General features: G+C 39.3%; 1 protein-coding gene across 1 annotated transcript; it reads right to left on the bottom strand.

Annotated features, from left to right (window-relative positions):
- Window positions 1-5,138: 5,138 nt before the first annotated feature.
- LOC104620683 (peptidyl-prolyl cis-trans isomerase C-like) lies at window positions 5,139-12,491 on the bottom strand. Its single transcript, XM_010286975.1, has 5 exons — window positions 12,402-12,491; window positions 9,371-9,484; window positions 8,787-8,880; window positions 6,932-7,116; window positions 5,139-5,527 (listed from the first exon to the last, which is right to left on the bottom strand). The coding sequence occupies exons 1-5, from the start codon at window positions 12,489-12,491 to the stop codon at window positions 5,399-5,401; spliced, it is 612 nt and encodes a 203-aa protein (XP_010285277.1). The 3' UTR covers window positions 5,139-5,398.
- Window positions 12,492-12,868: the final 377 nt, after the last annotated feature.

The following is a 12,868-nucleotide window of genomic DNA, read 5'->3' as shown; positions in this document are numbered from 1 at the left end:
GAATGCCTGTGTTTGTTAACATCTTCCCATAAGATAGGAAATTGTGTATTTGTGGGTTTTTAATGAAATAAATAGTTGTTTCTGGAACTTAATACTCAAACAGTTTTTTCTCCCTCATTGCACTGTTACTTGTCTTCATAAAATACAGTCTTGACATTATTCTAATGACTGGACTTTAAGCATTGTTGAGTTGCAAGACAACTTTCCAAAAATAAGATTCACATTACAAACCTCATTGATTTTCAGACTCACTTTTTCGTGTTGTGATGGCTTTCTAACACAGTCTGAGTGCATGAGCACATCATTTTTTGTGTAAGGTGACCACTTCTTTTTGAGGGGGTGGAAAAAAAAAATTACTATTTTGAAGAAAAATTAAGGAAAAATCTAAAATGATACCTCAGAAGCTAAAAAATGGAATCTCAGGTTTACCATCACTTGTTTGAAAATAATTCTGATGATTCGTTAAGCTGTCGAGGTATCACATATCTGCTAGACTGTGCTTTGGTGTATTTATACATTTAACCTAAATTAATAGGCTTGATTTTTTTTAAGCAACAAAGCCTCACACTAAATCTAATGCTGTAAAGTTGTATCATTTTTTTAATCAATATTCATTTTCCTATATATATTCTATGTTATAGAAGAACCAGTAAAAACTGGTTTCTGGAACTGCAGCATTTAATTTAGAAGGAAAGCATCAGATTGCCTTTACAAGTGTATTTTTAATAACATTAATAACAACAGCATAGGGTTATTCTACCAGGATGATTTGGGATAGCTGAGCTTGCAGGACTTGAGGAATCATTATTGGATTCAAAATATTAACAAGTGATTCATAATGATGACTTACTATGAGAAGTTGGGGAGAAGTGGAGGTTGCAGTTCGTTAAAACATCCTAAAATACCTCTGTTCGTACCATGTTTAATACTGGAATCACCTTATTAATACCTCTGATGGCACCTTTAAGCTAATAAGGAGTATTTTTTTTCTTACCAAGTCCAAATATACTTTTTGCTCAATGTTTTTACCTCCAAAATGATTGTAACAAAAGAATTAGGAGCAAAACCTAATTCCCACCCACATTAGGTGATCTAATTTATCCAGTATCTAATGATTATTATAAAAGTTGCATCTCTCCTCTTTGAATATCCTGCAGGCTGACAGGTGAAGGAAAGATTTGATTAGCGTGGAAAGTTCTGTGTCAGAAATAGTCTTCTTCTAGGCAAACCCATTTCCTAGTGGACTAGCAATTTTAAGTTGTAAGATGCAATCAGAAATTCTTACTCTTAATGCCCAGTGATTTAAGTAAAGCCGTCATTAAAAACCCAGGTGCATTTGAAAAGTGTTTTCACTTCAGTAACATACATCCTGCCATTCCTCTGTGTGGATCCATTACTGTGTTTTATGAGGTAATTCTCTGATGCTAAATTTAACATGAAAATTAAGTGCCAGTTTCCTCAGTATCTGCGGTAAGAATACAGTGGGTTTTTTTCCTTCAGATATTATAGGATGACTGTTTGGAACACATGACATTTTATGTTGATGAGACAGCCTGAAATTTTCCTGCCTCAAATAATCATCTCTGATTGTATAGGCATCCTCAAGTGTTCTCAGTCTAAACACTGCTGTAAACCACAATGGAAAAACAGCTTTGAAGTATTCCCAGTAGCAATCTTGGAATTCCTTCAAGTATATTGAGATTTTGTTAGAAATTGAATTGCCAGTGTAATCTATCTTCCTTGTGAGAAAAGATTCAGATAAAGAGCTGGAGCCTAGCAGCATTAAGTATTAGAACATCCCTTTAAATCAATAAGCTACAAATCTGGCAGTGCATTCATGCAATGCCCAGTGCTGTGCTAAAGTGGCTTTAGTGCTGAAACAGCATTACTAATAGCACATCCCCAACACGGATAAACAGTTGAGTGATGCAGTAACCAAATATTATTACGAGGCTTTACCTAGCTAAGTTTCACAAAAACATTTGTATTGTACTGACATAAATAAGAAAGCAAGGTTTTCTGTGGTTTTTTTTTTTTTCCCCTTTTTTTTTCCAGATGACTTTCCAAATGTAGTTATAGAAGGCATTCTACATGGAATATTTTATCCTCATTTACTGCCCAGGTAGAAGTGATGCGTGGCTAGAAGAAGCTGAATCAAGCCTCCGACTCATGTTTAATGGAATTAACAGGAATGAAACTCTGTGATATGAAAATTACGTTCAGAAGCAAGAGGCATGACCTCAGTTTAAGTTCAGGCATTGTATCTTTTTAAAAAAAAATCAATGTCACTACAAGTGCTGCTTTAAAAAAAAAAAAGATATGGAAACAACAGTATTGAAGTTATTTATACCTTCCATATATTGACATGCTCTAACTATTTAACACTAAAAGCTGAAAGTCATACACTGAATTACACTAACTTTTCAAAAGAATTGAAAGCTTTACTAATTATTTCTATAATTTCTATCATAAATTACACTAAACTTTCTTATACCAGGAATTTCCCAGCACATTACCCATTGCTGGCAGTGGATGGATTAAAGGTGCTGGCACTGAAGAGACTGTGTGAGAAATTGCCAAAAAATCAAAAAACTTAAAGCAAGACGAAACTGAAAGCAACTTAAAAGTATTTTGTTAATTTTTCTAAAATTATTTTGAATCTGCTCCTTAATAACAGGTTGTAAAAGAGCCAATTATAGAATAGTTTGGGTTGGAAGGGACCTTTAAAGGTCATCTAGTCCAGCCCCCCTGCAGTAAGCAGGGACACGTTCAACTAGACCATGTTGCTCAGAGCCCCGTCCAACCTGACCTGGAATGTTTCCAGGGATGGGGCATCTGCCACCTTTCTGGGCAACATGCGCCAGTGTTGCACCACCCTCACCGGGAAAAATTTCTTCCTTGTATCTAGTCTAAATATGCCCTCCTTTAGTTTCGAACCATTACCCCTGTGCAATGCAGGTGTATGGAGGGTTTCTACCAGAAAACATGCTTCCACATTCTGAAATACGTAGCACTTTCTCAGGAAATTTTCTAGATTAATCAGTTGAAATAATTATTTTATCTACCAGCAGATTTTACATGGCATTTCTACATCTCCATTCAGTTGTGACATCTAACTGTGTGTATGTTTACTCTTCACATCAACTTGCAGGCTGTATTCCGTATCTTTTAACATTTTTGTAAGTCACAGAGCATGCAACTCTGTGGTAAGCTAAAGCAAGAATATGATTAAGTAGTAAAATGATAAAGCTAAAACTGATACATACATATATATACTTGTATATGTATTTGTTCAGATTTAACTGGAAATTTGTATGTGTGCTACTGGACATTACAAAATAAATTACTAGAACATGAATGTACTGCTTCAGTGTACTTTTTGTGCATTTCTATTAAAACAAGACATTTCTCTAAGCTTTTGTTATCAAAGATGGGTCTTGCAAGTATCTCCACATAAAGCATGAGAAGATACCTGGGTGGTGTCTGCTCATCTGCAACTCTCAGCACCACGCTATCTGAACATGCTTGGCTTATAAAAGTGTATGCCTTGGGGTAAGAAAATGCGGTGTAATGGAAGAGCCTGTAAGGCACTGGGCTCAATAGAGGAAGGGTGTGTTACGCAAGAGCAGTAATGGCAAAGCTAGCCACAAACAGAAGTCTGATGCTGGAGACACAGGAGTTGCCTCCTGCTGACTACTAGATCTGTTTTAAAGCTGCCTGGAGGTGGTGAAAAGCCAGGACTTTTGTAAAAGGTAGGCCTGTGGCTGCAGCACTTGTTCAGGCAGCAGAACTCTCTACAGTGGACTGCAGAAAAGCCCAGAGCTACTAGCAGAAAGTTATTTGGGCAAATGAGTCCGAGGCATTCTCGTTCTTGCCTCCTAACACTGATTCTTAGTGCTGCTTTTCAGACAATTTTACTTTTAAACAGTTAGTAGAAAGAAAAATGGATGGGGTAAAATGGAAGTCTGATGGCCTAGTACTAGGCAAACTTATGAGGCCCTGGGCAAGTTCTCCTCTAGCTTTGTTTAAAGTGGGCAGTAACCCTTTCACAGGTCTCTCAAATAAAGTGCCAGTATTTACCCTCAAGACACCCCAGGGCTGTGCATGGTGAGCCAGCAGAAGCACCCCCATAACAAGCGACATGTTAAGAGGACCTGAGGTAAATCCCTGCCCACAGCACTTCCACAGTTTCCTGGTGAGGGGGGTGCCAGTAGGTACCCAAGAGTTCTGCGCTGCAGCACTCGCTCCTCCCCTGCGCCACTCAGCGTCTGGGTACCTCACCTGGGCTCCCAGGCGGTCTTCAGGAAATGAGTCACTATGAAGGTAAGTGGTGGGTGTGCAGGTGGGTGAATCCTTCATCAGATCTTGGCATCAGCTCTTCAATCTTCGGTTCTAAAACACTAATGCAAGAGGCAAAAATCCACATCTCTTTCCTGTGGAGTACTATGTAACTCATTACGGGACCTAACAAATACAGCTGTCTCCCACCAGTCCCGTATGCTGACCTCATTTAAAAGCTTCCAGTTGCCAGCTTACGAGTTATTTAAGCAGCATTAAAAAAATAATGAACCTCAAGTTGCATCTCTGACCTACAGCAAACCTGCCAGAAAAAAGCATTTGAGTTTTATCATAAATAACATTAGCTAGGTGTTCTAAAATTCACTCTGCTGTAAAACAAAGACTTCTGTTTTTATCAGTTTCTAACTGATGATCTTATTTAACAATAGACAGAGCTGCTCCTTCTTGATTGCAGGATTGTATCTGAATACTGTGGGGTTTTTGAAAGACAGCAGGGACTTTATCCAACATGTTAAGATTATAGAAATGCACCATCCCTGCTCTAACCTTACAACATCATTTCCTGGAAAGCAGCACCCTCTGCGTATTTTGCAGAATCGACTGAGGTGAGAAAAAAGGCTGGGGGTGGGGAGAAAAAAAAGCTCTTCATTAAGTATTTCTTTGAAATTAAAGTTTATTTATTCAAAACACTTCTGTATTTCACTTTTTTTTTTTTTTTTTCATTTTTAAAAATGCTGGTACTGTTACAGAAAATAATCTCTTCAGTTGAAAAGGCAGAAACAAATATTGCAAAAATTTCCAAAAAGAACAAAATTATCGTATTTCAAACCTTGACAGAATAGAAGTACTTCTGAAAGTTTTAATGAAAGATTTTTTTCTGCAAGATCTAGGATTTAGTGGGCTATGTCTTGAATTTCAAGGAGCGACAGCTCCATCAAGTTTTATGGAAATGGTCATATCTTTTATGTATTTGGCAAGTGATTGTCTAAATATAGCCTCATATGTTTTGAGAGGAAAACTCAATGGACAGTTAAGATCAGTCAAAAACAGGCCTTAAAGAAAAGTGATCAAGTTTTACTTTGCATTCTGACCGTCAGTCTCACCAGTCACCTACTTCAACTACAAATGGTTCTTTTACAGCTATTTTGCCACTGTTCACAATCACGCAGTCTTGAAGGGGCCGGTCATGTTCATCTGTCTGCTGGAGTTCTATCGAGTGCACCACAGACTGTTAAAATGAAAGAGAAAGGGCGGGGGGGGGGGAAGTTCAGTTTAGCCAGGGAAACGCCAGTGGCTCAAGTCTTGTACCAGGTAAACAACTAAGTTCTCCTAGCATTACTCTTTATTAAGCAACTTCTGAGCAAAGACCTTTACCCTGTTGAGTTCTCACAGGCTTTTTTTTTCCCCACATTAACAGTGTGCCACTTTGCAACCCACACACAAGTTGACAGAAGCACAGGAAGGCTGTTTGACCTTCTACAAAAACTTTCAGACAACAAAAATATTATGAAAGGGCAACTGAAAATATCCTTTCAGATGATCAACCTAGCACATACAAGGTCCACCTGTAATCTGTGAGCGGACAGTGAATCCAGAGATCATAACAGGTGAGCAGTAATTATTTTTCTAATCATACAGCGGAACCGTGCTTTAAGAAATCTGAGGAATGCTTTTACCTTCAGTGTAACACACACAGATTTTAAGTGGGGTACCATGCCCTCTGGTCAGACAGGTACAGGTAAACGACCAGCCTCATGCTAGGCACCTAATTAAAGTCATATTTTTAAAGGACAAAATTCAGTTAGGAATATTGACTACCCGGCTTTGAATATTTGTCCACCAATCTAACTAAACTAAAACTTAGTCTAAGTCTCTCCTCAAAAATTTTCAGCTACTACTGTAGCTCATGAGAATTGAATTCAATATGAAAGTGGGAGTGGGGGGGCAACTGTTCTGATGAAGTTTTCAAACTCCTCAAACAACTGGTGAGCGCAACAGTTCATGCTTCCCCCATTCATTTCAAAACCTAGATTAAATTGAATAATTTTAAAAGTATTACAGTTGGAACTACCATTTTTAAACATAAATTCTATTTGGTCTTTTCAATGAGATGTATTTGATCAGTTTTGCAGCCGTGCACAGTTTGAGGGAATTAACTAGCTTTTTTTTTTCTTTTTAAACAGATCTGAATATATGTTTGTATACTTTACAGTCACAGGCTTCTAAAAACCCTAACAGTGCAAGTGTTACCCATAACTAGCACAGGCTACAGAATTAGATTTTAGCTTGTAGAAATACAATTATTTCGTGGCTAACAGCATTAGTGAAACGGGAACCTGAGCTTACTCCATTTGTAATCTGCAAAGGTGTCAGTGTTGATTCCAGTGATTACTGGTCTGAAACAAGTGCTTTGAAAGCCAAAGGCATGATTTAAGTTTCCATTATTGCAGTCACCATTTGCTATTTCAGTTCTAAATCGTCCAGGCTCTTCACTATTGTTTTCTACCATGTACATACTAGATACACACTCAATTGTTCCGAGTCACAGTGGCATAAGTTACGCTAACACAGACACAGTGTGGCAGAATTTGTCCAGATTTTCTTGAATTAATCTTGACAGTACTTAGCTTACCATTCCATCAAGGACTTTGCCAAATACTACATGTTTTCCATCTAACCAAGAAGGCTTTGTCACACTGATGAAGAACTGGGATCCGTTGGTGTCTGGGCCAGAATTAGCCATGCTAACCCATCCAATTCCATAGTGTTTGAGCTTGAAGTTCTCATCTGGAAACCTTTGTCCATAGATACTTCTTCCTATGATACAAAATAAGAAAGCAAACTTAAAAAAAAAAAAAAATCCCTTTTCGTTGAAAAATGGGAAAAACAAATTATAAATTCAGGACTTGAAGATTCATCGTTTGACTGGGCACAGCAACATCACTGTTCCATTGTCAGTGATTCCGTAACAAAAACCATTTTGTGTGTAAAGGAAAAAGATAAAACACCACATGTAAGGACATGATATTTAAAGCTGATGATGCTTTATCCTTTGAATTTAACCAGCAAGCTGAATACCTTTCAAAGGTCCTGCTTACACACACCACTGAACGACAGTATACTTCATCCTGTTCAACAAACTTAAAGTTACGTAGTTATGGCTACTAAAAATAAGGCTGCTATGTCTTGTGACAATTTTAGTCTTTACTTTTACAGCTTTTTCCGCCTAATAAGAAATTGCTTTAGACATGTTTAGAAATATAATAAGACCAAATGAAATTAGCCTAAAAGACTCAGTGTGGATTTGTACAAATGTTAAAAAAGGATTTTGACGCTTCTAAAATAATTCAGAAGAGAAAACATTTGAGTCACGTTTAAACCACCATCACTTTGAAAAGGGAAGGCTGTTTGTCTCCTTCTTTATTTGTGCAGTGCCTAGCACAATGGGGACACTGCTCCCAACACACCGCCCAAGAAACAATATTAAACTATCCCAATAAACAGTATTGGCTGGCAAACAAACACTGCCTACCTTTAATGCTAAAACTGTGGTTTTGGTATTTTAGCCTTCCCCATTGTTTGCTGCAAGGAAAAGGGATGTGTGTTTTCCATTCTGTCCCAGCAGGGAAATCACTAACACTTTACGTCAACAATTCAAATCGTAGCGCGAGAAGAATGTGGATGTAAAGGAAGAGAAGAAATCAGAAGCCAGAATGCATGCAATGCAAGAGATGCTGCCCTGGGACGGCCCTCCTTAGTGGATTGAACTGGTCTTCTGAAGGCTCAGGGGAGAGAAGTGATACACATAGCCAAGAGCTCACACCACCAGTAGGTTTATGGTTTTACATTTAGTAATAGAAAAAAGGGGAGAAGGCCTGACCCTAATTTTCTAATTTCTCTACCCCTGTTTTGAAATTCCCTCCCATAGCACATTTCAGAAAGTTCCACAGAACTAGATGAGCTGAGGGCAGAGAGGACAGCCTACTCCTTCCCTACCTGCCTTCTTTCTACATGCTTCACTGTTTTGTCACGGATTAGTTTTCTGCGGGATGACTTGAACTGGTTCACATATATATGCAGCCAGCGAATGCCTCAGGGAAGGAGTGCTGTCACAAAGCCAGAGCAGGGGAAGGGCAAAGACGTTCCGTCTTTTGAAGACAGTATGTTGTAAGAGCAGCTCAGCTGATCACATGGCTCCAGCTCACCACACAAAGCCATGCTTCTTGAACAGGGACAAGTCACAGACAGAAAAGAGCTATCTGCAAAAACTGAGGACAAAGGAAGCTCTACACATGCTTATAATTGGGTAATCCAAATAATTGCAGTTTATGTTCCAAGATGCTTGGAAAATTACTAGATACTCTAAACAAGTATGTTGTTTTTCCATTTATGTGAGCTGAAAGTATGAGGGAATATGCTGGTTTGCCCAGCTTTTCAGCAGGCATTCGAAGAAAAGAAAGGAACCTGGAAGATACTAAGCATGTTACCTCCTGATCCATCTCCAGCTGTAAAGTCTCCTCCTTGAATCATGAAGTCTTTGATCACACGATGAAATTTACTTCCTTTGTATCCATATCCTCTCTAAGAAAATGAAATAATCCTTTAAACGAATGTAACATCCAGTTCTATTCAATCACACACAAATATGCCTGTGGTGAATGGCCAGATTGCACAGACTATACCACCACCAGAGAAAAATACGGCAAGAAAGAAATTATACAGAGATGCAGGTGAATGCAGCTGGCCTGCACTGCCACAAAGCAGGTATTACACAGATGATCAAAGCCATTATCTTTATTTGACTGGTATCTGACCATGGTACCTCTACATGCTAGATCTGCCTGGCAGGGACAGACTGAAGTGGTGATACACAACATCTCATAATTACATCTTGTGAATCAAGCCCCAAGGACTTGAGAAGACAGACACCAGTGCCACAGCCCTGGGGATGGCACTCTTGCACAGGTGTCACTGAATTAAGATTGGCAGTTCACAATTGAAACAGCATTAAACAAATGTTTACTTCCCAATCCAAACTTAAGTACACAGTGGAAGAAAACTGCAAACATACTTCTCCAGTTGCCAACGCAATGAAGTTCTCCACAGTCTTCGGGACCACTTTTCCAAACAATCCAATTACAATTCTGCCAACATCTTTGTCTCCAATCTTCACGTCAAAGAACACCTGAACGTTTGTGTGAAGAGAACAAAAGCTATACAAACATAAGCACAGCAAAAAGGCCAAGCTTTTGAAAGCATAAGGTAGTAAGAAATTGCTTCTGGCTGATCTATATTAATAGTATCCTTCAACTCCGGAGGACGCTGTTTAAGAAAAATCCTTTCAGAGCTACCAAAATCAGATTATGCAGAAAACTGTTTGAGAACTGGTGCCTATACATTTTGATTCTTACTGCTTTAAGAGGTTCAGTGAGACTGCCATATCACAAGTTTGAAGGTAAGCGTTCAAGAAGATTTTTCCCAGACGTGTCTTTAGAGCTGTACAGAAAAGACGAAATATTAAAGGCAGAGCAACGGTGCTATTCCAGTGTGGTGAGCAGTAACAGGGAACTATAGTACTGACAGTCCCCGCAAATGGTAGTCTGCTAACCACTCATAATCTTCACTGTTATAGGCATTAGTGTGTCTGTGATTAAGTACAGGCGAAAGCAGATTTCATTAAACTGACAAACAGCAGGAAGAAAATCCTACAGCTCAAGCAAGGAGTCGCCTTCCTAAACATGACTTCAAACCTGATAAAGAAATAACCAGGCTACATTATTCAGCTGATTGCCTAAAAGCTTCAGTGTTGATGTTGCTAAAAAGCAACTTCAAAAAGGCAAATGAGTTATAAAGCACTTCAATATAGTTCAGAATATATGAATGCATATTTGAACATGCAAAAAATGTTCCAACAATTACTGAAAATAGGAACAGCTGTCAGGAAATGAGGCATTTTGAAGTTCTGAAAAAGTTACATAAAGACTATTACAACTTCTAGGAAACAGCAATGTGTATTCCTATGATGTGGTATTTGCTGTTCCTTGTGGCACTCAACCAAGTATTACTTGTCTGCAACACGGAGAAATTAGTCCAGTAATGATAATAAATGACCACAGTCTCTACAATGTGAATGCCTCTTTCACGCTCTCCTACTAAACATTTCTACCGTTTCTTGATCTTGTATGTGGTTTTGACTGTGGAACTTTTGGCTAACACTATAAAAGCTCTGTAAAGAAAATAAAATTCCTTTTGATACACCTCATTCATTTCCTTGGCACTAAATAACATACTACTTAGATGTGTGGCTCCCAAAATATTAACAGCACACTTTCACTAACTTCTTAACATTTTTATAAACACCCTTCTCTAAATTTTGCCGCCAGGTTTAGCTAGCTAATGGGTATTGCCTGCCTATGTTTTCTAAAAGCACCTTATTTTGCCTGGAAATGTTGTCCTAGTAGACGGACTGCCTGAAATACATAAGGATATGTAAGTAACACAACCAAGGCTACGAAACAGTGACGCCAGATAGTCGTAACATCAAGCACTGCCATGGGGCATGTGGAGCCAAGCCCATCGTATATTGTAAACCTATCCCAAGCAGAAGGCTTCATGCGTGGCAGGGCTGCTCACCTAACCAGCAAACTCTGTACTTCCAAAAAGCATTGCTGCGGCTTATTCCACATTTGTGAACAAACAGTAAGTTCCTGGCTTCCTGTTAGCACTCCACATACCTGTGCTACACACTTGATGATTTTTGGAGAGCTCTGCACTTCCTAATTATGCACTACATAACGTGTCTGTGCATATTTCTGGCTGGAAAATCAAATATGGAAATATTTGGTAGACCTAGATGCCATTTTTGCATAGAGAAGCCGTGTTCTCTTTAAGCATATTTCCTCAAGTTCTCTGGAAGATCAATAAGCATGTAGACACTAGTGGGCTGGTCAACACAGCAGTCCCAAAACTCAAAACACATCTGGCCAGATTCTTCACCAAAAATGCTTAACAAATACTACAAATTTTCAGTCTATTTTTATAAATATTTAGTCTTATTTACAATTTGCAGTAAGTATTTTAAGCTCGACATGAAAAGAGTCCACTAGTAAAAGCGGTTGGTTCTCATGAACATATTCATATATAATTTACACAAGATGGTTTATATTAAAATACAAAAATGGCCAAGAATATTCAATTATTGGGGTGGGGGAAGTTGACTGTGAAAGAAAGATCTTCCTAGAGACCAGGCAATATAATGACAAATAAACAAACTCCTGATAAATGCAGAACACTGCATGTGGAAGAGCACTTATACAGCCACAACAACTGGTACTAAATCGGCTACCACTCAGAAAAGGAAAATAAACATTAGAAATAATTAAAAATGCATAAGGACAAGAAACGGGCATAACTATGCCATGATATAGTTCTGTGCTATGCTCACACCCCGAGTGCTGCACGTAATTCTGGCTTCCTTATAGCAGAATGATAAAACCAACCTAAAAACGGTAGAGGGAAGGGCAGCACAGATGCTCAAGATCTGGAATAACTTTATATTAAGAAAGGTTAAATAAAACTAGGCAAGCTGCAATAGAGAAAACTGGTGTGATTTGATGAGTTCTGTAAAGTTATGAGCAGCCTGGACGAAGCAAATTGGCAGCTTCAATTGCCTATGATGTCCCACAGCGTAAGAATCAGAAAAGGGCATAAAATGAAAATCCAGGCAGAAGGTATGAACAAGCAAAGTACTTTATGCATAATTAAATTGGAATACATTGCCAGAAGATGATTTAGATGCCAAAGGGTATGAGATTTACCCCCATAAGAAAAACAAAATAATCCAATTTGGCAACTGCAAGACCATGGCAACGAAACTGTACACAGCTGTAGACAATGGTGGCAATAAAGTTCAGCGACAAAGGCACAGCCTGTGGCTTAGGATGCTGAGGCCGTACCAGAGGGAGCAGCTCTGCCCTGTCACGCTTTCAGGAGTGCGGGCATCTTTCACCAGGAACACAGCACTCTCCACTGTAGGTGGGAAGGTACTTGGGGGTAGAAACATCTAAACCATACTTTATCCAAAGCCAGACTAGACATCCCACCTCCTGCACCAGCCCAAACCTTCTGGAGAGACAGAGATGCTGGCGTGTTGCGATAACCAGGCGCAACGCCACCCCACTACCATGCGGCATGGTGTTGAAAAAACGTGTAGACACAGCACTTCAGGACATGGTTTACTGGGCATGGTGGTGTCGGGTTGAGGGTTGAACGTGATGATCTTAAAGGTCTTTTCCAACCTTAATGATTCTATGGCCTGCAAGACTGTCCGTTGGGCAGTACCAGCTGGACCTACCGCACACGTCTCTGGCGTTCTGCCTTATGAAGGAGATCTGCCAACACCGAGCCACGCTCCCCGCCAGCCGCAGCTCCGAGGCACGACACGGTTAGGGTTCGGTTTTAACCCATGCCAGGTGCCCCAGCCCACTGCAGGCAGAGAGGACGAAGGAACAGGAAACAAGAGGACAATAAAATGACAGCTGACACCACCAAGAGTTTCAGCAAGTTGGGG

This window comes from Phaethon lepturus, unplaced genomic scaffold (assembly GCF_000687285.1).
Source record: "Phaethon lepturus isolate BGI_N335 unplaced genomic scaffold, ASM68728v1 scaffold30705, whole genome shotgun sequence".
Classification (NCBI taxonomy): domain Eukaryota; kingdom Metazoa; phylum Chordata; class Aves; order Phaethontiformes; family Phaethontidae; genus Phaethon; species Phaethon lepturus.
This window is presented reverse-complemented; position numbering and strand designations above follow the sequence as displayed.

Bases quoted from the DNA above. Each gene is read 5' to 3' on its own strand.
- LOC104620683 (XM_010286975.1), bottom strand. From the start codon at position 12,491: ATGCCGCATGGTAGTGGGGTGGCGTTGCGCCTGGTTATCGCAACACGC. The intron at 9,485-12,401 runs GTGGGATGTCTA...ACAAACGTTCAG, and splicing joins GGTTTGGGCTGGTGCAGGAG to GTGTTCTTTGACGTGAAGAT. The intron at 5,528-6,931 runs GTAAGCTAAGTA...TCATTTTAACAG, and splicing joins GCAAAGTCCTTGATGGAATG to TCTGTGGTGCACTCGATAGA.